General features: G+C 36.1%; 2 protein-coding genes across 2 annotated transcripts; both read left to right on the top strand.

Moving 5' to 3' along the window:
• Positions 1-770: 770 nt before the first annotated feature.
• LOC109081459 (reticulophagy regulator 1) lies at positions 771-16461 on the top strand. Its single transcript, XM_042774938.1, has 9 exons — positions 771-1091; positions 1846-1952; positions 2082-2112; positions 9214-9340; positions 9840-9924; positions 10266-10388; positions 10777-10847; positions 11016-11139; positions 14479-16461. Exons 1-9 carry the CDS (start codon positions 841-843, stop codon positions 14934-14936), a joined length of 1377 nt encoding a protein of 458 aa, XP_042630872.1. The 5' UTR covers positions 771-840; the 3' UTR covers positions 14937-16461.
• Positions 16462-19887: 3426 nt separating this feature from the next.
• Positions 19888-23879, top strand: LOC109081443. Its single transcript, XM_042774928.1, has 5 exons — positions 19888-20027; positions 20345-20422; positions 21152-21196; positions 21821-21969; positions 22135-23879. Exons 2-5 carry the CDS (start codon positions 20365-20367, stop codon positions 23449-23451), a joined length of 1569 nt encoding a protein of 522 aa, XP_042630862.1. The 5' UTR covers positions 19888-20027; positions 20345-20364; the 3' UTR covers positions 23452-23879.
• The last annotated feature ends 1959 nt before the right edge of the window (positions 23880-25838 follow it).

The following is a 25838-nucleotide window of genomic DNA, read 5'->3' as shown; positions in this document are numbered from 1 at the left end:
TCGGAGTCAAAGCTCATTTCTTTCAAGTCCATCAGTTGTCTCCAGCGATGGAAAGCAGTGCCGATGTTTACTCTGTTTCGGCTCCTTTTTTTTTATCGGATTTGATTTGTGATTCCGAGCGCGGTTGCTTGACATCAGCTTCAAGTACGCCCACAAGCCGTGCGAGTTATTCGTGTATTGCAGGTTGGCTGGTGGTTATGTTGCCCGCATACCGCCTCCCATGGCTGAAACTGGTATTACGACACCTGTCGGGCCGTGGCTAGTAATGCTAATGCTAATTAAGGTTGATATCTCTGCAGCACTATAACTTGACATTTTTTTAATGACATCATCGCCCTTATTTCTTCTCATTCTTTTGATGCGTGTAGGTCATTTTTTTGAATAAAAATTTTCAAAACATTTATCCAAAGCGCCTTTAAATTAAATAAAATATCAGATTATCTGGATATGAATGGAAAAGAAGCATATACGCTAAAAAATAAAAATTTTCAAAACATTTATCCAAAGCAACTTACAAATGAGAAAAAACTTGATGACTGATGAATGAATTATTGATGATGAACTAGAAAAAAGAAAAGAAAAAGCCGAAGAGAAGAAAACTATGCATTATTTCCTTGTAATATGAATGAAATCAAACAAAACGTTGATTTGGCTGTAACTGCGAGCAATAAGCTGCATGCACAGGTAACCCAGAGCAGGTGGAAGTCGCACAGCTGACTGAACGATGACGTAAGAGTTCCCAACAGCAACCCGGGGCTGCCTCTGAGTGACGTCAGCAACTAAACAACAGCAGCTGGCAGTGCACGTGAGGAGCGAGGAGCGGGCTCGCGGTCGTTCGCTATGGCTAATCAGGGTGGATGCGACAGCCTGCACGCTTCAGAGGTGCAGCCCGTGGGGAAAAGCGCTGGAGAGACTTCCTCCCAATCACTCATCTCAGGTGGAAGAGAGATGGCGGAGAAAGAGGAAGAGCAACCTTCGGGAGTCCGACACCCTGCAGACACTTATCCTCTGTGTCGTATATCAAAGCTGATTAACTGGAAGAGACCGTTATGGACTTCCGCTCTCTTCGCAACTACAAATATAGCGTTTTGGTGAGATACATGACGCAGCATATTTTATTGCATCAATTGAATTCAGAATGTATGAATGTAAACATCACGTTTTGTTTTAATGCACCATGATGTTGCAGTTTAAATAGAATGTTCCATTAATAAATATCGGTCAGTCTTTAATGCTTTCCAATGCACATCCGGCCTAACGGTATTTTTGTTTGTTTGTTTGTTTGTTTGTTTGTTTTTGTATACTGGCCCCTAAGGCATTTTCCCTTGACCATTTTCTCTGTATGGGTGGACTTCACTACAGTTGTGTTGCTATCTGTACAGTGTTGGATCTTTTGTACTGGTGAAAATAGGTTTCTTTGCATAACATGAATACATTTTTGCATACAAACTTAAATTAAAAATTTCCCTCCACGCATAAAAGTTGTCAATGTATTCTTGACTTATATTCGTTTTAAAGAAATCATGTTGTGGCAGGAAGATAAATATTGTATTTGGGTGGACTGACGTGACTGTATAAATAATAATTTGGTTTGCAATTGGGATTTATTTTCACCCTCAAAGCATATGATTTTACATAAGACTTAACTTGTAAACAGAAATAATAACAAGACATAAGTTGTTTTTAAAGGTATGATGACAGATCTTAGTTTATCTTACAGCTTTTATCTAAAAAAAAAAAAAAACAACAAGCACTATGCATACGAAAGTGATAGTTAGATGTCTGTTGACTGTAACTGTGCACAACATGATTAAAGATGGGAAACCTGTTTGTTTTTCCATGCAGGCTTGTGTCCCTTAGTCCCTGTCGGGTGTTCAGCCTCATCTCCATGTGTGTGGCTCTCTTAGTGATAATACAGCTGATGAGAGATGTGGCTCTTTCCAGATCCAGAGGTGTGGCTTTGATTCATCCCATAATACTCTAACATGTGTGACTGTTGTGATTCATAAGAATAGAAACAAATTTGATGTGGTGTCCACCACCAGTGTAGATCCCATTAATGTTTATTTTTCTACTTACAGGAGCCTCTCTATGGAGGAGTATGACAAGCAGGTAAATTTAGAGCATGCACACTACCTATAAGTTTGGGTTTGGTATTATTTATTTTTTTAAATGTTTTTGAAAGGAGTGTCTTGTTCTCACCAAGGCTTCATTTATTTGATCAAAAATACAGTAAAATTGTGAAATATTATTACAAGTAAAAAAAAAAAAGTTTTCAATTTTAATATATTTTAAAAAGTAATTTATTCCTGTGTTGGCAAAGCTGATTTTTCAGCATCATTACTCCAGTCTTCAGTGACACATGACCCTTCAGAAAGTATTCTAATATGCTGATTTGGTGCTCAAATTTTATTTTTTATTATTAATGTTGAAAAGAGCTATTTTATATTTTTGTGGAAACCATGAGACTCTTTCTTTAAGGGAAAAAAAACTGACATTTTTTGTAACATTGAAAAAACACTTTAGATCAATTTAATGCAAGCTTGCAGGATGAAAGTACTCATTTGTAATAACACCAAATTATGGATCTATTTTTTTCTAATACATTTTTTAAAATAAACTGAACTTGACAGCAATCACCATGTTTTTTTTTTCTTTTTGAGAAAAAGGGCAGCTTTTACGTTCCCTAATATTTCCTTTTGAATTCATATGAGTTTAAAAAAACATGACAGATTATGACAGAATTTTAATTTAAAGCAAATAATCTACCTACAACAAATATACAAATAGTTTTTTTTGGTAGTTGCGCTGAAAATGTACTTGACTCAAACATTTGAGGGGGTACACATCTGAATGTATTTATAAAGGTGTTTTTGTCTCAAGTATTTTCCATTCATCAGCTACAGTCCAGCCTGTAGCCACTAGAGGGCGTCCTATACCTCTAATTGGCATTATTGATGACATACAGCAATCCATAAAGCCGGTCATGTGAGTTTGGAAATCCAGTGCTGCTGTGAAGGAGCCGTTGTGAGATCAAGACTAATTAAGAAATCTAACAAAGTACTCATGACCTGCTTGAAACTTAGAAATGTACGACACTAGTAACCTTTTTCAAGCAGTAATTCGAAGAGTGTGAGCAAAGATTATATAATCAATATTTACGTCCAGTCATTGTATATGAGAACATTCAAAAGTTGCCCTAAATTTGTTAAAGTATTGGATTAGTGAAAGGCTTGATGAATTTATCCAATACTGCTTATCAATGGCCTTCGGCTTTCCATTATTTATTTAATCCAGGTTGTGTCGTTGTGTACTCTGACCGAAGTTGCCCAGTCATTGTTTATGTGCTTATGGTAAAAACAAATGCAATGTCAAAAAACAGCTCCAGTATTTAATAAGCCAGTTCATTAATCCCCATTGCTTTTTATGTTGAGACGGGCCTCATTAAAAACTTGGGTACTTAAACAACAGCTGCTGGATTGTCTCAGTTTGTTCATTTCTGCCGGTTGCTGTTGATGTGAGTCTTGTTCCAACAGCTGTTTTTACCCGGATTTTCACTCTGACCTCTTTGCCCCGTTCTCCCATAGCTGTGGGATTAAAGTGCTTTCTGTTGTGCCCTATTTTTTGTATTGGTGTATTTCATAGACATTACGTTCAATTTAAAGTGTGATGGTTGTAGTTTCACATTAAAAGACCTTCCAACAGAAACATGGTAATACAAATTTAGTTAATATTTCTTTGCCACAAATGTTTACACAATATACTTGCAATAATTTGTTCTAATATGTTCCATCTGTAGTGATTAAATGCTTTGTTTATTTGTACATTTCGACATATGCACTAGAGTGGGTTGTTTTGTCCTGCGGAAGCATGTCATATTGTGAAACTTGAGTTTATGTTTCGGACTGTTGCATGTCTGTGGGTGGCATGGTGAGTAGAATGACAGGAGAGATGGTATTCCTTTCTTGCATTTCCTTGCCATTTTTAATTGGGAGGATTTTGGAGTGTCCCAACTGAGAAGCCAATCACATCACAGGATACGAACAGACAAAGGGTGTGTCTGGACACTCAGTGGCCCATTGGAGGAAGGCTGAGTGAGGGTTAGATGACCAACTGACCAGTCATGGTGATTTCATCACAGTCAAATGACCAAATAATAATAATAATAGATAGAATGAGATAAATAAAGAGGTGATATAAATAATAAAGACTGTGACTGTCTGTATATACAGGGGTGACTAGGCAAGTTTTTACACTTTCTACTGCACTTCTCCGAGAATGTAATTTTCAGTCAGTTTCTGTACATATACTTAGAAGTCTAGCATAGAAAAAGTTGTTGAACATGTCCACTATTAGGTAAAGTGGTACTGTTCATTTATGTTGTCACATGCTGTGGGCTAAGTGAATGTTTAAGCAAACCATATTGGGCTAAGCAAAATTTAAACTAAAAAAAAAGTACAAAAAGATGAAACCTAAAAAATGTTAAATGTACAAAAATAGCAAACCATTGTTTTGGCCAGTGAATATTAGTAATAATTTGTCATTAATAAATTAGACCATTTAAAACATGTAAATACTGATAAAAAATAATAAAATACGATAAGCTGTCCCAAAAGGACATTTGTAAAAAAATAAATATTTAATTAAAAATATATATATATATAAAAACACAGGTAATTTATAATAATAATTATTAAAAAAATGGGATGTTTATTAAAAATAAATATTTAATTAATAAGTTGTATAATTATACAATATAAAGCACAAAAGTGTGAGAGTCTGCATCAAATGGACAATCTTGAAATATATTATTTTTTAAAAACGTTAATAAAACATTATCAACATAAAAAAATGACATTCAGCTGACTGTTGTCTGAATGTTTGCTAGCGTAATTTTATTAATCAATCATAAAACATTTATATTAAAATAGAATATGTGATTTCTTTCAGTAAAATGAGATTTTAAAATGTTCACCACAAAACACTAATTTATCATAAATCAGTGAGATTAACAGAGAGAGGAAAGGGTAGAGCATTTTTGTGATGTCAGGGAGTTTCTTTGTTATGATACCCATGTACCTGTATGGAGATCATTTTTCATTGAGAAAAAATTGCGTAATTCAAAATACTTTTCTGAGAGGGTCTCATTCTGTGAAGAGGGGGTATTATGTGGAGTGTTTGTACGTGTGTGTTCATGCCCCAGCACTGTCTGTCTGATGCCTGCTTGTGGAATGCTGGACTGGTATTTTTAGACCTGACCGGTTGAAATAGTGAAGCTCAGGCCCTGGTCAACATAAACACTAGCTTGTGTGGCTTCATGCAACACTTCATTTGAACTCGGGAACTCAGCACTGACACACTCACCTTCTGACTTACCTGAACGCTTTACATGTTGAAACCTAGAGATTTTGAGATGACTGCTGAAGACCATGGATCAGCACTGAGGTAAAAAAAAAAAAAAAAAAAACCTTATTGACGAAATTGGTGCAAAGACTGAGTAGTTGTTAACTTTGAATACTAAAAAAATCAGTGTTATTTGATTTATACCTCCAAAAGGCTAATTTTGTATATCTTGGATGACTTGCTTATAGGGTTGCAAAAAGGTGGAAAATTTCCAGTAAATTTCGGAAACATTCCAGAAATTTTGGAAACTTTCCAGGATGTTTTTTGGAATATTCCAGGGATTTTTGGAAAGTTTTTGGAAATTTACCGGAAATTTTCCTCTCCTTTGAAACCCTACTTGCTTATGTATTTTGTGACTTTTTTTTTTCCTTTGAAAAATATTTGTCTTTGAAAAATTGTGATTTAAATCTTAACTGCATCGCAGTTAGATGTGTCATGTTTCAGATACGAGCTTGTTCCAAATTATTACAAATGTCAGTCATCATGCATCAGATGCATCCGGGGCCGTGTGGTCTCCATGGTGACCCTTGTTTTGGAACATTTGCTAAGGGGAGGTTCATGTCAATTGTCACAAGGACTTTATAGGTATTGAAACGTGCATGTACATGACACAGCCATGGAACCTGTCGGTCATGTGCAATGAGGAGTATGTGGATAGACTCGCAGATAAGCGAAAAACATTGTTTAAGTACTGCAATTGGCAATGCCAAAGGTCCTTTTACCCATATTTTACAAACTAAGAGAAATTTCAGTGGAATTCTTTGCCTGTTTGTTTTGGGCTGTGTCTGTTAGACAAGTAGCTTTCTTTTTTTCTTTCTGCGATTAGCATGGGAGTCAGCTAGTCTAGCGGTTTGATTTTCAGAATCCAGTCTTTAAAAGATTTAGGACTTTCTTGAGGCAGCAAACTTTTTTTGCTTTTCACATTATATTAAGTTACATATTTACCAGTGGCAAACATGCCATACGGAAGTTCTAAGCGGCCATGCATTATAATTTTTTTTCTTTTTGTTTTCTCGTTATAACTACTTAATTTTCTCGTTATCTCGACATAACGAAAGTAGTTTTCTCGTTATAACGACTTAATTTTCTCGTTATCTCGACATAACGAAGTTCGTTTTCTCGTTATAACGACTTAATTTTCTCGTTATCTCGACATAACGAAGTTCGTTTTCTCGTTATATAACGACTTAATTTTCTCTAAGAATTTACAAAACTGCGCCAGCAGGTGGCACTATAGACCTGAATATAACTGACGGGGTGTTGTATACTATCCACTTTACTGTACGCGGACCTTCCTCGTGATCGCTATAATTTGTGCAGTCTTGTTTATTACTGACATTTAATTAATTCATAAATGTTAAATGCTTGAATCAATATGAATATTTTGTGTATTAAGTTCCTGCTAGATGCATGAGTTTCACCAACGCATTCTGTTTCATCAATAACTGCTTATCAAAACCAAGGTTGACATCACTGTATTCTGTTTGCACCAATATGTATTATATTTGTGCTTCTTTTAGGCTCATGATTCATTTAAATTTAATTTTAATTTAATGATTAGGTAGTTAATAAGCGGAGATGTTCTGTTTATCTACAGTAGGACGGGATTTAACGATGTAGGCTGATGTGCTTCTTTTCCTTATTACTAAATCTTTATTGTTAACCATATTGATGAGAAATGTGATGTATATGTAAAATCCATAGGCTAATTTAATTCAGTTTTGTTCTGTAATGAAATAACAAATTATATATACACACACACACACACTTACACTACACGTACACATGAGCGCTCTTTTCAAACAGAAGCTTGTAACACACATGATATCTGTCACAGCATATAATTACTACTAAAAATTACAAATTATATATAATTTTATTTCATATAAAGGGAAAATTAAAAGTGAGTTTAATCCAAGCAGCTATAATGGCGCGGTGTTGCCATTTAAACATGTAAATTACAAAAACAAAACGTTCGTTGTACTGTCTCTGGAAAAAATCAACAGTGATTGATCAGCCTTTATTTATACAGTATTGTAGACGTTATTATTACCTAGGCGAAGCAAAATTTGCTGAAATATAGGCTACAGTAAGAGCGCCTGCATGGCTGTCCCTCAGATGCCTGTCAAAGTGGAGTTCGTTACTATAGCAACAGTAAAACTTTCATGTCGTTATAACGAGAAAACAAACTTTCGTTATGTCGAGATAACGAGAAAATTAAGTCGTTATAACGAGAAAAAGAACTTCGTTATGTAGAGATAACGAGAAAATTAAGTCGTTATAACGAGAAAACGAACTTCGTTATGTCGAGATAACGAGAAAATTAAGTCGTTATAACTAAAAAACAAAAAAAAAAAAAATCATAATGAATCCAAAAATAGAACCATACAAGCAAACTTTATTTGCTTTTCACATTATATTAAGTTACATATTTACCAGTGGCAAACATGCCATGCGGTATGATTTCAAATAGTGTTCGGTATCAAACACCACATGGTGCCAGTCAACAAGCAGATTTCCCAAAAGATCTCATCTGATGAAATCTCTTAACACTTGTGAGCATTACACCTCATTGACCTCCAGTCATCAGCTCTGGTCTGGGTTGGGCAAGCCTGAGCTCACTTTCTCTGGCACATTCGCTTGTATCTGCCACATGGTCGATGGTGAGATGCTAATATGAGCTGTGTTGCCTCATAGTCACATGCCCCCCATGCGCTCTGTTTAATAGGAAACCTCTGGTGAGAAAACATGTCTCTGTAATGTTGGAGGTGATTGGTTTTATGACCTTTCAGAGGAAACGCAGCTCGAGCTGATCTGTAGAAGAGTACCTAATTGTGTGGGTTATGTGTAGCATGTTTTTGCTTAAGTTTTGGGTCGATCTGTCTATAATGGACATTGTGTTTTGAAAAGTTTTCGACATATAGGTGGCATTGTTTGGTTTGTTTTGGAGATGGGAAATGTAGGGCGACAGCTGTGAGGGGATAGGAGTAAGGGCACATAACCACAGATAAAGGGCATTAACAAGCTGCCTGTTAATAGATGCTTATCTTGTGCCCAGAAATCCCCCCCACCACCACCCCCCGGTACATACTAATTTATTCAAAGCCAAATGTTTGACCAAAGAAATTTAATAATAATGTTATTATTAGCTGACCATGATTTATTTTTAAAGCATTTAAAGCTAACTCACATTATACTTTCCATGAAAGTGAACTTTCCATGTAACATCACATGTGATTTAAGCTCATCAAAGAGTACCAGAGGACTTGAAGATTAGAGATTTCTGTATTAAAAAAATGTGTTTGTGGATGTAAGCTGTCAGTTAAGGACCTAAATAGATTGACATGTAACCATTTATATATTTTAAAACAAGAATCAATGAATAGCAATCTTGGGTGAACCTTCAAGTGAAGCCAAGTTTTTCAATGTGCAGTAATTCCCTCACTTCTAAATCAGGCATTGTCAGGTCGCCTCTGTTTCAGTTATCTCTTGAACCCATTGTAGATATAATAAGAATGCTCTTGTACATTTCTGCAGTCATCACACAGACTGTGAGCTATTTAACACATGCATTACATTCAAAGGCATACACACTGTAGAGCTATAGACACATAAGTTCCAGAGGTTGAGAAGAGGCCACTACAAATGTGTATGGCAGCATATGTGTTTAACAGATATGCAGTGAGAATTAAAGAAGTGGACATTGTCTAAATGAATGAATGAATTAATAAGTGCTTTTTCAAAAATGGACGGTCTTTACTTATGGTTTAACATTAATGATCATTTATTTAATTGGTCTTTTAATTATAGCTGGGAGGTCATTGATTCTGTCCAGGAGGGCAAGTCTGGAGCAGGATCACCATTCACAGACTTCTGGACGAGCCTCAAGCTCTTCATTGAGGAAACATCCTCTTTTAAGCAGCAGAATCCAGGCAAGGTATGGATGGATTTATTTGGTGCGTAATGTACCCTATAAAATCTAGATTTAGTAGGTTAAAATTTGTATGGATATAAAAAGGGAAACCTATATATCAGGTATCACTTAAAATTTTTAATTTATAAGATCACTGATGATGTTTCCAGGTGCATCAAATAGTGATGTTTGTTAATATTATTATATTATTATTATTATTATTATTATTATTATTTTATTTTTTGTTTTATTTATTATGTACATGGAATAATTTTACATTGAAAAAATCTATTTTTTTAAATGTTTTTTTTTCAATGTAAAATTATTCTATTTAGTCTCATAATGTGAGCTCATAAAAGCTGCATGTATAATAATTATAAAGAAATTAGCAAAATGATATTCAAAATATATTTAGATCGAGTACAGCATGTCACATAGCAGGTTATTAACTTACCAAAAGTATTTTATGTCAGCTATCCTTTTGCAGTGAACTGAGACATTTTAGGTTTGTGTCTCATTGCAGTTCTGTCTGCTGGTGTGCAGTATGTGTTCTTTTTTGGCAATACTTGGACGTTACATTCCAGGGGTTGTTATTTCATACATCTTAGGTAAGTGCCAAATTGGGTCCTGGACCTACACAAAAAAATATGGTAATTAATAGTTTTTGCCCAATCTTTTCATTTTAGCTTTTGTACAGCTGATTGTAACCATGCTACTATTGGCTAAGGCTGTGCATAGCCTTTCCTGTATTTACTTGTATTTACCTTCAGCACACTTCAGAACATCCAACAGTCCGTTCATCATGTGATAGTGCATTCCTAGTAATGTAACCATGACGATATTCTCACTAAGTCTCTGGTTTCTCTTTCTTCCTAGCAGTCAGCAGGTTCATAAAAACACTGGTAAGGGTGACACGAACATTAATAGTTTTAACATCTGTTTACTGCAGTGCTGGGCATTTTTCTCTGGCCTTTGGTGTCGTCACATGAGTTTGGGATGTGGCTGGAACCAGTTCTGCAGAAACTGGACTTTGGAGTGGGCGAGTTTCTTCTGAAAATAAAAGAGAATCATGGTACATCTAAAAAATACACACAGAAAATGACTCAATTGTACATTATTTCCAGTATAGCTTGTAACCAGGAAATGGATTTTTGAATGGTGACCCCCAAGCATTTTTACTATTAAAAATAAAACATAAATATTAGTTGGAAAAACTTTGTTGAAGAGAAAATTAAAAATGTTGCCTTGGCAATAACTGAAAAAAAAAGGTTAAATTGAAGTACGAAAAAAAAGTAAAAATATTACTAAAGCTAAATGTATATGTTTAACCTCAATTTTCAAACTATGAATAAACATTTTCATAGTATATAAGTAATTTTAATGATTCTGTTCAGTTTTGAATTACATATTTAATTTAAAGTCATTGCTGACTTGCTTTCCCCATATTCCTTTCCTGCTAGAGAAAAGGATACTCCAGTCTCAAGCCAAGAGAGAGAGCATTGAAGCAGATCTGTCTGCACTTTTTCCCACGGTCAGTGTGCTGCCACACAGCTCGCCAGATACTGTTACTCACATGCATATCATGTGCCACTAAAGACTGTGATATTCATTACATATGTCATTATATGACAATAATAAAATATACATAATATGTCCATTTCCTGTCTGTGTGTGAACTGATATTGAGCATTTATTACAGATGGACTCTACCATGTGCAAAGAGTTGTCTATATCAGACACAGAGGTCTCTGAAATAACATGGACAGACAATGGAACCTTTAACCTTTCAGAGGGACACACACCTCAGACAGAAAACTCTGAAGGTAAGCTCTCTTACCCTTTCCAGAGACATATAGATATAAAGTATGTGTAATATGTGGGTGATTTGTCAGGTCTAAATATAAAAAATGATACAGATAGACCGTATGTAACAAAGCAAACATGCAAAATAAAATAAAAATACAAAATACAAAATACAAAACGTTATTTAAAAAGCTATTTCAAATTGTAATAAGATTTCACAATACTACTGTTTTTACTGAATTTTTATTTTTATTTTACCCTATCATTAAAAAAATCATACTGACCCCAAACATTTGAACTGGTGTTTACTGTATACTATGTATATGTTAGTATAAATATATATTAGTATGCTGGAATCAATTAGCCATCAGCATGTTATGATTATAAAAAAGGAGGTTTAAGAAATGAATGAATGTCAGGTTTCTATATTAGAAAGCCATTCTTTATGTATTATACAGGTACATCTCAAAAAATTAGAATATCATGGAAAAGTTCTTTATTTTTTGTAATTTAATTCAAAAAAGCAAACCGTCTTATATGCTAGATTAATTGCACACAAACTGAAATATTTCAAGAGTTTTTTGTTTTAATTCTGATGGTTACGACTTACGGCTTAGGAAAATTTAAAATTCAGAAAAAAAAATTCGAATATTCCATTTTGAACTTGATTAGTTTGATTAATTTTGAGTATACATACTGGGTACCTCCTGGGCTAGTTTAGAACATGCAACCCCAATTATGGGAAAGACTACTGACTTGACAAATGTCCAGAAGACGATCATCGACACCCTCCATAAGGAGGGTAAGACACAGAAGTCATTGCTGAAAGGGCTGGCTGTTCACAGAGTGCTGTATCGAAATATATTCATAGAAATTTGACTGGAAGGAAAAAGTGTGGTAGGAAAAAGTGTACAAGCAACAGGGACGACCACAGCCTTGGGAAGATTGTCAGGAAAAGCCAATTCAAGAACTTGGGAGAGCTTCACAAGAAGTGGACTGAAGCCAGAGTCAGCGCATCAAGAGTCACCACGCTCAGACGTCTTCAGGAAATGGGCTACAGCTGTCACATTCCTAGAACCAAGCAACTCCTGAACCAGAATAAAACGTAAAAAGCATCTCTCCTGGGGTAAGGAGAAAAAGAACTGGACTGTGGCTCAGTGGTCCACAGTCCTCTTTTCAGATGAAAGTAAATTTTGCATTTAATTTGGAAACCAAGGTCTGGAGTCTGGAGGAAGACTGGAGAGGCACAAAATCCAAAGTCCAGTGTGAAGTTTCTGAAGTCAGTGATGATTTGGGGTGCTGTGACGTCTGCTGGTGTTGGTTCATTGTGTTTTATCAAGTCCAAAGTCAATGCAGCTGTCTACCAGTAGACTTTGGAGCACTTTATGCTTCCATCTGCTGAAAAGCTTTATGGAGATGCTGATTTTATTTTGCAGCAGGACATTAGCACCTACCCACAGTGCCAAAACCACTTCCAAGTGGTTTGCTGACCATATTACTGTGCTTGATTGGCCAGCCAACTCACCTGACCTGAACCTCACAGAGAATCTATGGGGTATTGTGAAGTGGAAGATAAGTAACATCTGAAAAACAATACAGAGGAGCTGAAGGCGGCTATCAAAGCAACCTGGGTTTCAATAACGCCTCAGCAGTGCCACAGGCTCATCGCCTTCATGCCAAGCCGCATTGAAGTAGTAATTCCAAAAAAAGCACCAACAAACAATTAATTACATAATAAAAAAAACTACTTAGAACATCTACAACACTTCTTTTTAAAAAATCTTTTTATGATCTTTGAGAAAATATTCAAATTTTTTGAGATACTAATTTTTTAATTTTCCTAAGCTGTAAGTCGTAACCATCAGAATTAATACAAAAAAACTTGAAATAATTCAGTTTGTGTGCAGTGAATCTAGAATATGAGAAAGTTTGCTTTTTTGAATTAAATTACAAAAAATAAAGAACATTTCCATGATATTCTATTTTTTTTAGATGTACCTATAGCTGTTCTTTGTGTATTAAAACATTACAATGAAAAGTATGTATGCCTGTAAAACATTTAAAACTTAAAATATACAGGTGCATCTCAGTAAATTATAATGTTGTGGAAAAGTTCATTTATTTCAGTAATTCAACTCAAATTGTGAAACTTGTGTATTAAATAAATTCAGTTCACACAGACTGAAGTAGTTTAAGTCTTTGGTTCTTTTAATTGTGATGATTTTGGCTCACATTTAACAAAAACTCAGCAAATTAGAATACTTCATAAGACCAATAAAAAAAAAAAAACATTTTTAGTGAATTGTTGGCCTTCTGGAAAGTATGTTCATTTACTGTACATGTACTCAATACTTGGTAAGGGCACCTTTTGCTTTAATTACTGCCATAATTCGGCGTGGCATGGAGTTGATCAGTTTGTGGCACTGCTGAGGTGGTATGGAAGCTCAGGTTTTTTTTTTAACAGTGGCCTTCAGCTCATCTGCATTTTTTGGTCTCTTGTTTCTCATTTTCCTCTTGACAATACCCCAGAGATTCAGTATGGGGTTCAGGTCTGGTGAATTTGCTGGCCAGTCAAGCACACCAACACCATGGTCATTTGACCAACTTTTGGTGCTTTTGACAGTGTGTGCAGGTGCCAAATCCTGCTGGAAAATGAAATCAGCATCTTCAAAAAGCTGGTCAGCAGAAGGAAGCATAAAGTGCTCCAAAATGTCTTGGTAAACGGGTGCAGTGACTTTGGTTTCCAAAATACACAATGGACCAACACCAGCAGATGACATTGCACCCCAAATCATCACAGACTGTGGAAACTTAACACTGGACTTCAAGCAACTTGGGCTATAAGCTTCTCCACCCTTCCCCCAGACTCTAGGACCTTGGTTTTCAAATGAAATACAAAACTTGCTCTCATCTGAAAAGAGGAATTTGGACCATTCGGCAACAGTCCAGTTCTTCTTCTCCTTAGCCCAGGTAAGACACCTCTGACGTTGTCTGTGGTTCAGGAGTGGCTTAACAAGAGGAATACGACAACTGTAGCCAAATTCCTTGACACATCTGTGTGGTGGCTCTTGATGCCTTGACCCCAGCCTCAGTCCATTCCTTGTGAAGTTCACTCAAATTTTTGAATCGATTTTGCTTGACAATCCTCATAAGGCTGCGGTTTTCTCAGTTGGTTGTGCATCTTTTTCTTCCACACTTTTTCCTTCCACTCAGCTTTCTGTTAAAATGCTTGGATGCATCACTCTGTGAACAGCCAGCTTCTTTGGCAATGAATGTTTGTGTTTGTGGCTAAAAAAAAAATATTTTCTGTATTATTATAAAACCTTTTCTGTTTTATTTATTTTATATATTTGACACAGACTCAGACCGGCGAAGTGATGAGGAGGTCTTCACAGGTGGACTACCAGAGTTTCCCTCCTTGGACAATGGCTTGGGGACAAATGGAGATGACGATGAAGACCTGAGCATTGGTATGCCCACCCTACCTGCCCATCCCAGCAGGGTCGGGTCCACACAGTCAGACGAGGAACCAGCTGCCCAGGCTCTGGAGGTTGTGCAGAGGCTGGCTGGAGACATGATCACGGCAGCAGTAACCGCGGCCATGCAGGAACGCCTGGAGGCAGTGGTAGCGCCGGCGCTGGTCCAGGCCCTGGCTGAGGAATCAGACAGCGAGGCAGAGGACTTTGAGTTGTTGGACCAGTCAGAGCTGGAACAGCTGGAAGGCGAGTTGGGGCTGGACCGGGCGAGCCGTGCAGTAACGTCTAAACCTAGCAAACCTTCTTCAGGCTTTCTGTCCAAACTACTGGGGCACCACTGATTTTATTCAGAGGGGTTACGCTTCCCTCTGTGATGGGATGTGGGTGGGAGGATGAATGTCTGGTTTACAGGGAAAGGTCCAGAGTAATGAAGGTATTCCATTGTTTTACTTTGCTAGTGTGATTCAGTTGTTTTGCTATAAAAACAGTCATTTGTGGAAGGAGGCTAGTTGTGTATTTCACAGGGAAGGTGAGAGTGGCTGGTTTTGGCGTAGCTCCATCTCAGTGGGTCATCGGAGGAAATGGTTTTCACAATGTTTCCTGTCAACCTCGAACCTGCCAATGAACAGAGGGTTATGGACCAGACTAATGTCATTAGTTTAGCAGTTAAAGGGCTGGTAGATGCAGGATACTACATATTTTGCTGCCAAATATTTCTCTTTTCAACTTCACATAATTACTTCTAAAAAAAAAATAAAGCTTCATGGCCAAAGAGTAAGGGCCTCCCACTAACTGACAATCAGGATAGCACTTATATAAGCAAACAGAAACACCTTGTAGTGAAGTAAACATGATAAATATGTATTTTTATTTGAAAAATGTTCTTTTCTAATTTTTTTTGTATTTTTCATGAAGGATTTTTGATTTTTGAAAAGCCGGTGGTTTTAGTGCAATGATCCTTTGCATGGATTAGACTTTTTTTTTTTTCCAGTTAGCACCTTTTTTATTTTTTTATTTTTTTTACAGTGAACCAACCAGGCACTAGAGCACAAAGGCACCAAAGTTGAACAGATTTTGATTTATATTCATACGAATATTCATCAAACAGTGCTTAAAGGGATGGTTCACCCAAAAATGAATATTTTGTCATTAATGGTGTTTGTTTTAGACTCCATTGACTTTTGTGTTCCACAGAAGAAAGAAATACAGGTTTGGAAAGACATGATTGATTGAATAAATAATATTTTTTTTGGGTGAACTCTTTCTATTTAATGTACACAAAGAACCTTAAGAGTTATTCTCGGGCAAAAGTAACATATAGAATGTATTTAATCCCCAAGAATAATGTAGAGGAAAGACAATTGTACTTTTAGTCAGTCTTATAAATCAAAATGTCTCTTTGGGAATCATTATCAGCTTTCAGTGAAAAACTAATTGACCCATTATTCATAATTGCCTTTTCATCAATGTAAGTACAGAGGCACATATAGCCAAGACTGTTTCTGTTCACAGTGTGGTGCTTGGTGTGTATCTAAATTTAGTGTTTCTAACAAACTACTGATGTATTACAAATTTTGTTTTAATGTATCAAATGCTTTCTATAGCACAGTGGCTGAATAGGAATTTCTGCCAGTCACTATAATGACTGATATCCAAAAATGATTCTAATCAGTGTAAATGTGATCACTTTTTTAAATTTAAATATATTATTTCTTCCTATATATATCTCCTATTAGATTGCTGCCACACACATATGATTGCCGTATATGCCTGTGCAAGTTTGTCTTTCAGAGCGGAAGAAAATAAGCAAAATATAGTTGGATATGAACAATCTCCAGAATCTAATTAAAACCGTATGATTCAAAATTGCGATTTTTGTCTTTATTCTGAATGAGGTTTTGCAATGGAAAATATTTTAAATGATTTTGAAACAATTTTAAATGGGGTCAGAACATAGACAGTGGGGTTCAAATTTGAATCTGGATTTTTTTTTTTTCATTTAAACTTGGAAATTAATAATGTTTTAAGATTTTGAAAGATAGAGGAATTATAATAATTATAATTAATAGTTATTGTATATAAATTATAAAGCAAATGGTTATTCTAATAAATATTAAGGACTTTTTGGACGTTATATTATAATGCTAATAATATAAGTATTTTGGAAAGGAAACTAATTTAATTAATTATATTGTAATTATAATGTGTATTGTTAATTGCCACCAAATGCATGATTAAACAGATAATAAATGTCTTCACTATCATTCAGGTACTGGATAAATAAGAGCTATTTTCACTGTTTGTAGGTTTACCAGGTAAAGAGGAGGGACAGTTCTCCTCATAAATCTGACACTTTTAAACAGCACCCAGTGATTTACTCATAGTCCATCTGTAAAGCACACCATCCATACATCAACCAAAACAAAACAAAATTCAGCATAAAAAAATAAATTTATGTTTCAAATGTGTCATTTATGCACACAATTAACAAGAATTAAACCCAACACACATTAATTAAACCCATCAGACAGTTTTAAACTAAACATAAACGTTTTGAACTATTCATAAACATACTGAAACAATTAAAGAGAAACTCTTCCATAATTCTGCTTGTGGTGGTTCTTTAAAGTTTCAGGCCCAGCAGGAGATGTTTTACCACCACAGAATTTCTTTATGATGTGAGTGGCTTAATGTGGTGTGATTTGTGTCTTAGGGCCTAAATAAAAATCACACAAGCCACAAAAAATCCCTAATTTGCCACACATATTAATTTGATCTGAATGAGAAAGAGAAAAAATGTAAATAGATTGTTTGCATAGTAAGACAGACCTGTATTACTTTGCTTATCACAATATAGATAAATGCAGATACCCATATAACAAAAAGTTTCATAAACATATTATTTGTATTCATGTCATTATATTATTGTTAATTTATGTCAGCGTTGTCACACATTGAAATATCTAAAATTATATGTGACAGGTTCAGTTACTTGTCCTTTCTGGCATGTAAATTACACGGTGTCATACATATCATTTCTGTTTACTTGGCTTTTTTTCTTACATGAAAACAAGCCTGAATTCTTTCGAGAAAGGCCTTTAGTTTTCCATAAAATGCGGTTATTTACAAATCATGTTGCTGGTTTGGGAAAAGCATAGCAGAAATATAAAAGACAACATCTCATGCATCTCATTCAGAGTAACCAGAGATGTAGTTCATCACATTGACTATAGACACATACAGTTTGTTAACCAGAAACTGTCAGTTTGTTTTGAACAATAGCACTTTTTTCGCATTTAAAAATTAACTTGAAAAGAGTGTTTGTGATATGCTTTTAAGAAAAATGCCACTTGGTTTTGATATTCACACATTTTTAGGTGTGACTTAGTTTGACAAAAAGTCTGAATACATTTTGGAGCCATTGTATGTGTGGAAGGAAAGGAAAAGTCTTCTGCCCTATTTTCAGGTGAGAAGATGTGAAAGCTGGCTTGTTTCTAGTCTGGTAAAACAGAGACATACAAGAGAACTGTGAAAAAAAGACATAAAAAAGCAGAAGTTTTACCACCTTGATCTTCCAGCCACACTCATCCTGTCACAAGTTCAACAACAACAACAACAAAAAAAACACTTATTTCACTAAAGCTTCTGAAATAGGTTAATTAGAAATTTGGTAGACATTGGTAGATACTCTATATATTAATAAAAAATAGCATCAGTGAAGGGCAAAGAGTTTTTTTTCTTCTAAGTGATTTTTAAAGTCTTCTTTGGCGCCAGGTGTTCCAAAATTCTGAGCGAACGTCACATTCTTCTACATGTGCTATGTTGAAATTATGAGGCCATATCGTGTTTTTGTGCTCAGCTGCTTCCAGGTTGGATTGCAGGTTTATGTGCTATGCAAAACACCTGTTTGCAGCAAGCCTGAAGTTTAATTATACTGTATGTGTAACAGTGGACGTGCTGATCTGGCCGTCCCATCATCATGATGAACGGACCATAGTAGACACTATTAAACATTCAATCACATACAGTACAGTAAATGTTTTGCATGTTTTAGTTGTAATTTCTAAATCAGGCTGCCAGCTTCAGCTACATATTTTTGCTGTATTTAGTGGGACGGAATCACCTGAAATGATATTTGACAAGCCATCATTCTGATCTATGATGTTCTTTTCATAAAAAGTAGTCACCTTGGATCAAAACCTGATTTTTTTTAGCATCCTGTAATCCTCTGGCCTTCAGTTTCCATCAGTTTCTTATGACAGTGGCCGACACTTTCTGCTTTTCCTGTGGAATTTTTAGTGAGTGTGAGGAAACTGCCAGATAACACCTTCAAAAAGCTGCTGACAGGAATCTGCTTGTTGGGGAGAGTTTTTTTTTTTTTTTTACAGCATGAGTCTGGTTTTTAATTAGCTTACATTACACAGTTTTCACTTGTTCCAAACCTGTGTGAGTTTCTTTATTGTGTAGTTGACAGTAGCCATTGACTTTTTTTTCCCATACTGGTTACCAACATTCTTTAAATGTCTTCTTTTGTGCTCAATTTTCAATCAAAGAATTTAAATTTTTGGTTAAATTATCCTTTTAAAATAATACATGTATATTCACAAGAAATTCTAACTCTTACCTATTCCATTGTATATCTTTGCAAAGATTGTGTTGACTTTCTGACAAAGTTTTACAGTTTTACAGTGACAAAATTAATTATGAGACAACCCTGTCTTAAATACTAATCAATCCTCATTGTGATCCACTAGAAAAAAAAGAAGAAGAAGAAAAAAAAAACAATTCTGCCATTTTCTGAACCACAAAAGAAGTATTTTTTGGACACGTTTTTAGATGAATATATGAAACAAAAATTAAGCATATAAATAGAGAATCTCATAGAGCTTTACTTTACTTGATAAATTTGCATAATACTAAGCAAAGCTGCAGGATTCAGAATAATATGACACTCAAAAATAAACTGCTCTTGGTGAAATAATCTAAAGTGCATTAACTGATAAAGTCATAATTTATATGGCAGAATGGGAAAAGTATTCCATGTTCAGGATTTCTGTCATGTTTGTGTCTCAGTGGAAGATGTGGCACCTCATTCATCAATCAGTAAAAAGGTATTTATTTGATTATTTCTGCATCCCTCCGGCTCCTTCTTCCAAGTTGGATCTTGCTGCTTTTCTTCCTAATTACAGGACTCTCATTGGTCAATGAGCTGATTTTGCAAGAGCCAATCCCAAAAAGGCTAACAGCAAGCTTCTGACATATGATATGCCTTTTTTTTCTTAATGATCATGGAGCACCTTAAAATGTTGCCGTTCGCCACAGCAGTTTAGAGGGTTTGAAGGGGAGTGCAGGGATTGTGTGAAGAGTTCAGTACATCCCTTCAGAGCCAACCAGCAACTTAGGAGTGTCTTCAAACATTTCTGCTAGAACAGGTAAGTTGACTGATACATACAGAATACTTGTAATATATTAGGCTGAGTATGACCACTGGAAATAAAATATGTATATATTTTATATAATATATATATAAGTATATATAAGTAACTGGTTACTGGTTATATATACAGTATATTGAGAATCTTATATGGATTTCTATATCTTTTGTATTATTTATAATGTTTTTGTCAATGGAAAATGAAGATATTCTTGATTTAGTTCAGTTATTGAAAAACCCAACTGGCCAACAATTATTTTGAATATTGGTCAGAAATGTCCCTGATTTTAGATCTCTCTTAATTTTGGTTTTCAGGACTCAACTAATCAAGAAAAATGGCCAGACGTACTGTTATGTTCTGTGCAATGGCTCTTGCAACTGTCTTTATGCCAGGTGAGAATCCATTTTGATCAAAACAAAAATATTCTGTTATCCTGAATATTTTTCACAATTCAGCCTCAATGTAAATCACTATAGCATTATAAAGCCTGGACCAAATAACTCAGCATCCATCTCAAACAAAGCACATTTGGTTACTATTAGCCTACTGCACAAACTTCGTTTTTCCAAAACCAAGGTTTCTACAAAACCAGAGAAAACAAAGGAGCATTGTGCATTATTATTCTTTTTTTGTGAACACCTCTGTAAAGTGATTTCAGTCAAACAGTTTTCATATAGGAAAAGGAAGACCGTGTAAATATTAGCCAACTGTACATTTTCCATGAGCTATAAACATCTAAAGAGACCAACTGGAGATGCAGATATATGCCACAAATAATGTTGCATGTACAGAACATTTTACGTCCTTCATTTTATTTTACAGCAATGGTAATTATAGCAGCAGCCTGTGGGCTAGTTCCCCAATCTCTTTGTAGTTTTACAGGTACACTTGCAGGGGGTCCCGGAAGTTTTAGCCCCATTTTAAAGCACTTAGAGCTCTCAGAGAGCCGAGACAGAGTGGTAATCACTAGAATAAGAGACAGGCTCTGTTGACGGGAAAAGTGCCTGCTGTGCAGTCATAATCAACTGGCATTTTCCTTCTTTTCAGAAATCTGACATTTGGTTCGTAACAATTCAAATTGTTTTTTCTTTCCTTTCTTTTCTTTTTTTAATGTCTGACAGACTTTCTGAGTGCTGGTCCTGTAGGACGCAGTGAAGAAAAGGATGGTGGGTTGGACTTTTTTTGTGTAATTATATCATCAGCTATGCTGTGAATGGCACCAACATCACAGCTCTGATGTGAGATAATGCCATTTAACATGAATCAATAATCAATATGCTGTACAATTGCAAAAAGGCAGTGGATCATTGGCTTACAGAGAGCTTCTCATCATCTTGGCCCCAAAATAGAATCTCCTTCTTTTTAATATCATTTTAGGTTATACATTTAGAAAATGTTTACACATAATTATGGACTGTGACACACCGGCAAAGCAAAGATTTTTTTTTTTAATAAAAACTTTTATTCAGCAAAGATGTATTAAATGAAACTTTCAGTAAATCTTCTATTCATCAGGGAATTATGGAAAAAAGTATCAAGGTTTCCAAAAAAATATTTGCACAACTGCCTTCATTTTTGATAATAGTAAGAGATGATTCTTAAACACAAAATCAGCATATTAGAACGATTTCTGAATTATTTAATTTAAATCTGCCCACTAAATGTGGTCCCCTTAAAAATTCACTATTAATACCCCACTATAAAAAAAAAAATAAATAAATAAAAATCCTGAGATGTTGTCTGAATAGTATTTAGATGATGACACTTACTGTTGTCATGTGCTGGTTCAGCTATAGAGGGCACTGCTGGGGTGAAGACAGACAGCGTGCCATCACTGAAAAAGCTGGTCCGTAGCAGGAGGAATGTTGCCTACTACAGGAGTCTACCTGATTTCTGGGGCTGGTATAAATACTTCATGCAGACCAACAACCAGGAGGGAGTGAGTAGCCTTAAACGATAACAGAGATTGCTAGTCATGGTTATAATCTTTTTTGAGATTTTTCTATGAATTGATAAGTCAACTTTCTTGAGAACTGTTTACAGAAAATTGCAACAAGAGTAATTCAATCAGCCCAATTTTGTTTCTCTGTGATTATCTTCACAGATTGAGGACATGGATCGCATGTACCTTGTTTACCTACAGAACAAGCACAGAGTAGAAGAGGGACGCTCCTACAACCATTACCTCACTCACCTGAGTGAAATTTACAAAGCCTGTGCCAACTCTGACGACCCAGACTGCATTGCAGAATCCACCAGCAAACCCAAAGCCAAGATGGTCATGCCTGTTCCTGTGAGGCAAGCTACTGTGACAGTGTGCAACCCTTACCTCGACCCCTACTGCCTCTATGCTGTTAGACCAAAAGCTGCAGAAGAAGAGCCTTCACCTGCCCCAGAAAAAGTCCCTGCTCCGGTTTTGTCCCCTCTACTACCTCTGCCTCTGAAAAAACCACCAGCTTACTACTACGCTCCGGTCTTAGAGCCTTTCTTGTCAGCTGAGCAGAGGGCGGAACTGTTGCGTATATGCAATCCTTCGGACACAGAGTGTTTGCAGTACCACCTGCGGTCTGCTTACGGCTACAGGCCTTCGCTTGGTCCTCTGCCCTCCTACGCTCACCTTGGATGTGATCCTACCAAAGATCCTTACTGCCAGCCCAAGCTGGTGGCCAGATCACCTTCAGGTTTGTATCACCTGTACCCTACCTGTAACCCTGCCACTGACCCCCTTTGCGCCGCCAATGTAGTTGCACCTCCAGCCCAAACCGGTGGGAATGCAGAAGCCCCCAAAGAGCAGTTTTGCAACCCTTTGTTTGAAGAGGGCTGCAACCCCCTTACAGCTTCCAAACTAGCTGGACTCAATAAGCCTGTCTTGGAATACACTTCAAGAGATGAGCCTGCACCTCTCAACCTGGCCTGCGACCCTCGCTACGATCCGTATTGTCTGATGGGTGGAGCCGCTGCTTTCAGGAAACCCCCTCCGGTTCTCCCAGAGTTCCAGACCCGTCACCACCTGGGCATCCGTGGAAAGACCAAGGAAGGTCATGACTGCTACATGTTCTATGACAAAGACTGCACCCCAGTAGAGAACCAGGACTTGAGGGCAAGTGCTGCCAGTTCTACACCAGACTGCCATCCGTACGACCCCAACTGTGGTAAGTTTGCCCCTCAGCCATCCAGTGGAGCTGAAGCAGCCAAGAGAGTCAAAGACGGCATCATTGAGCCCCATCCGGACTGTGACCCAGAAATCGATTACAACTGCCGTCTGCGCCGAGCAGAATCCGCAAGTCAAGAACACAAATATGAGCCAGCACAGCAAGAACAAGTTCACGGCAACCCTCTCCCTGAACATGTGGCACCTGGGTATCCAGTTCCACGGTTTGAGGACTTCCTGAGAGGATATATGGGTGGCTACAAGAAATGAGAAAAAAAAAACTGGATGGGAACTTGCATATTCAATCATGGTTATTTACATGTAGCACAAGTTTAGGCCTGTGCGAGAAAAACAATTCAGGATCCTCCAGGAACAGTTTTTGCATTGATGTTTTAGTAACTCTAGAGATGTCTAAAGTCTTAATTCTGTCTGAAATGTCATTTTGGGAAACAAATCCATAGATTTAGGGGTTTTGTTAGTGCTAATGCGAAACAATATATGTATTTATATATTATATAATGTAGACTTATTATTATAATGAATAAGACTTCAACTAATACTGAGACATAAATCTTTATGGTACTTTCTCTCTAAATTTGTTTTGTGACTTCTTGATATATATTTAATGTAGTTTCCACTTTGATAAAAACAATGTTCTGCATTTTATGTTGAATCTTTCAATAAATAAATAACTTACCGAAATGAATTAAAGTTGGTGTTTTTAAATTTTAGAGTATGCATTAACATATTTTAGTACAGTAAAACAAATTCATCATATTGCAACAGAAATCTATACATTCAAAATTAATAGATACTAAAGTTCACATTACAAATTACTGTGTGATTTACATAAAAGTGACCACATGATATGATATATTGATACATCTATTATAACAAAATTCAACACATACATTTCATGTGTTTTGTAATGTCGGGCTTTAAAAAGGGGAGCAAGAAAATAGATGAAAGAACTCAAACTTTAAAAATAGATTTTAATAAGCTTTTACGTAAGTATACATTTTTTAAGTTTGAACATATATGCCTTCTGTAGACAGTGAAAAAGGTTTGTGAGGAATAGAAATGTCATTTATTTTAAACACCATGATCAAGTATATAAAAAACACATTAAACATTCGTACCCGATACACAATATTTAAATTATACACAATGGCATTTGGCAAAAAGATCCCTCAGGCAGATGAAAAATAAGTGCACTTGATGACTGTTTTTAAAAGAGCTTGGCATGCCAATAAAGTAACACTAATGACTACTCACACAGACAGTGAACATGTTGAAATATGCATTAACTGCAAGTGCACTGTCAATATGCCAATCGTAGAAGGTCTCTCAGTGGGCAAATCTAACTAAAAAAAGAGCCGATGAAGCACACAAAATATACCTAATACTTGGATTACCCAACACACTCTCCTAGAGACACATGGCAGATTTTATTGACACACTTCATTATAACTGGCAACTTGAGTATAAGAAATCAGTTGGGATATGTTACCCAAGTGCAAACACAGCAGCTTCGCATTTCATACCTCTGGCACGTCTGTTGTGGTTCTTTCCTTACTGTCTAATTGGCCTTTGGTGGGCTTTGAGAGGGGATGTAGCAAAGGCTATGAGACTTTGAGCTATTGTTTAATGCCTCAGTCAGCATGAGTCCGGTTTGTGCTGACTGCACCTCTCTATGGCCTGCATACCTGCGGGACCAGCTGAATGTCATTAAGTGGATGGGAAAGGGCCCTGAATGGTAATGAGGGTAAATATGTCCTCTGCATAAGTAAACAGAAATTAGCAGTGTATTTCTGTGTGCTATATTCAGCAGTGCTGCAGAGTTTCTCATTTTAATGTGGTCAGTGAATGAGTTTGTGTTTGAAACATTGCATTCTTGAAAGGGAATGTTATGAAATGAGCCTTCAAGGCAGAAGATCTGGCCGTGAACAGAGATTTTATTATTTTGATTGCACTTCTGTACAGTGAAATGTGGCCATTGAAAAGTTGAGCTTTTCTTCCCCCAATGGTGAGGTTGTAAAGTAACACATATACTACTGAGTGACAAATAAACTTTTACTGAGTATTGTTTGGTCCTAAAGGAGCTGCATCTGACAATGATTTTAGTCATATATCTACAGTCCTAAAACTGTCCATTGTAAGTCACTTAATGTACTGAAAGTTAACCTTTTGATGAAATGAGAGATGCCCCAGTTACATCAACAGTTCTAGCTACTATAATCTCTCTGGGTGACATACTTACAGAACATTGATGACAGATTGTTTGTACTGAGCTTCAAATGAGAAAGTACATATTTGCCATGCCGGAAAACCTGCTGAGGAAAAAATAACATCAATATAAAATGGCGTGACTTGAATATATTTATACATTCAGGTGTGTCTGTTCCTATAAACACTGGAATTTATTTATGGCTAAAGTTGAATTTTAGCATTATAAAATGTTGTGCTCATGGAGGATGAAGAAGCATGTGATGACATGCTTGACAACCCAAGAGGAACATTTTCAGCTGTTGGTTCAGATGGAGTTCTCAAAGATTTAATTTAAGATAAAGTTGTAGTTTTGTTACTCCTCTAGAATCTATAAAAAGTTAGACAGTCTGAATCACTGCAACACATGTAATTTTTTATTGAATCAGAGA

This window comes from Cyprinus carpio, chromosome A2 (assembly GCF_018340385.1).
Source record: "Cyprinus carpio isolate SPL01 chromosome A2, ASM1834038v1, whole genome shotgun sequence".
Taxonomy (NCBI): domain Eukaryota; kingdom Metazoa; phylum Chordata; class Actinopteri; order Cypriniformes; family Cyprinidae; genus Cyprinus; species Cyprinus carpio.
Note: the sequence above shows the minus strand (reverse complement) of the source record. Positions and strands in the feature narration are given on the sequence as shown.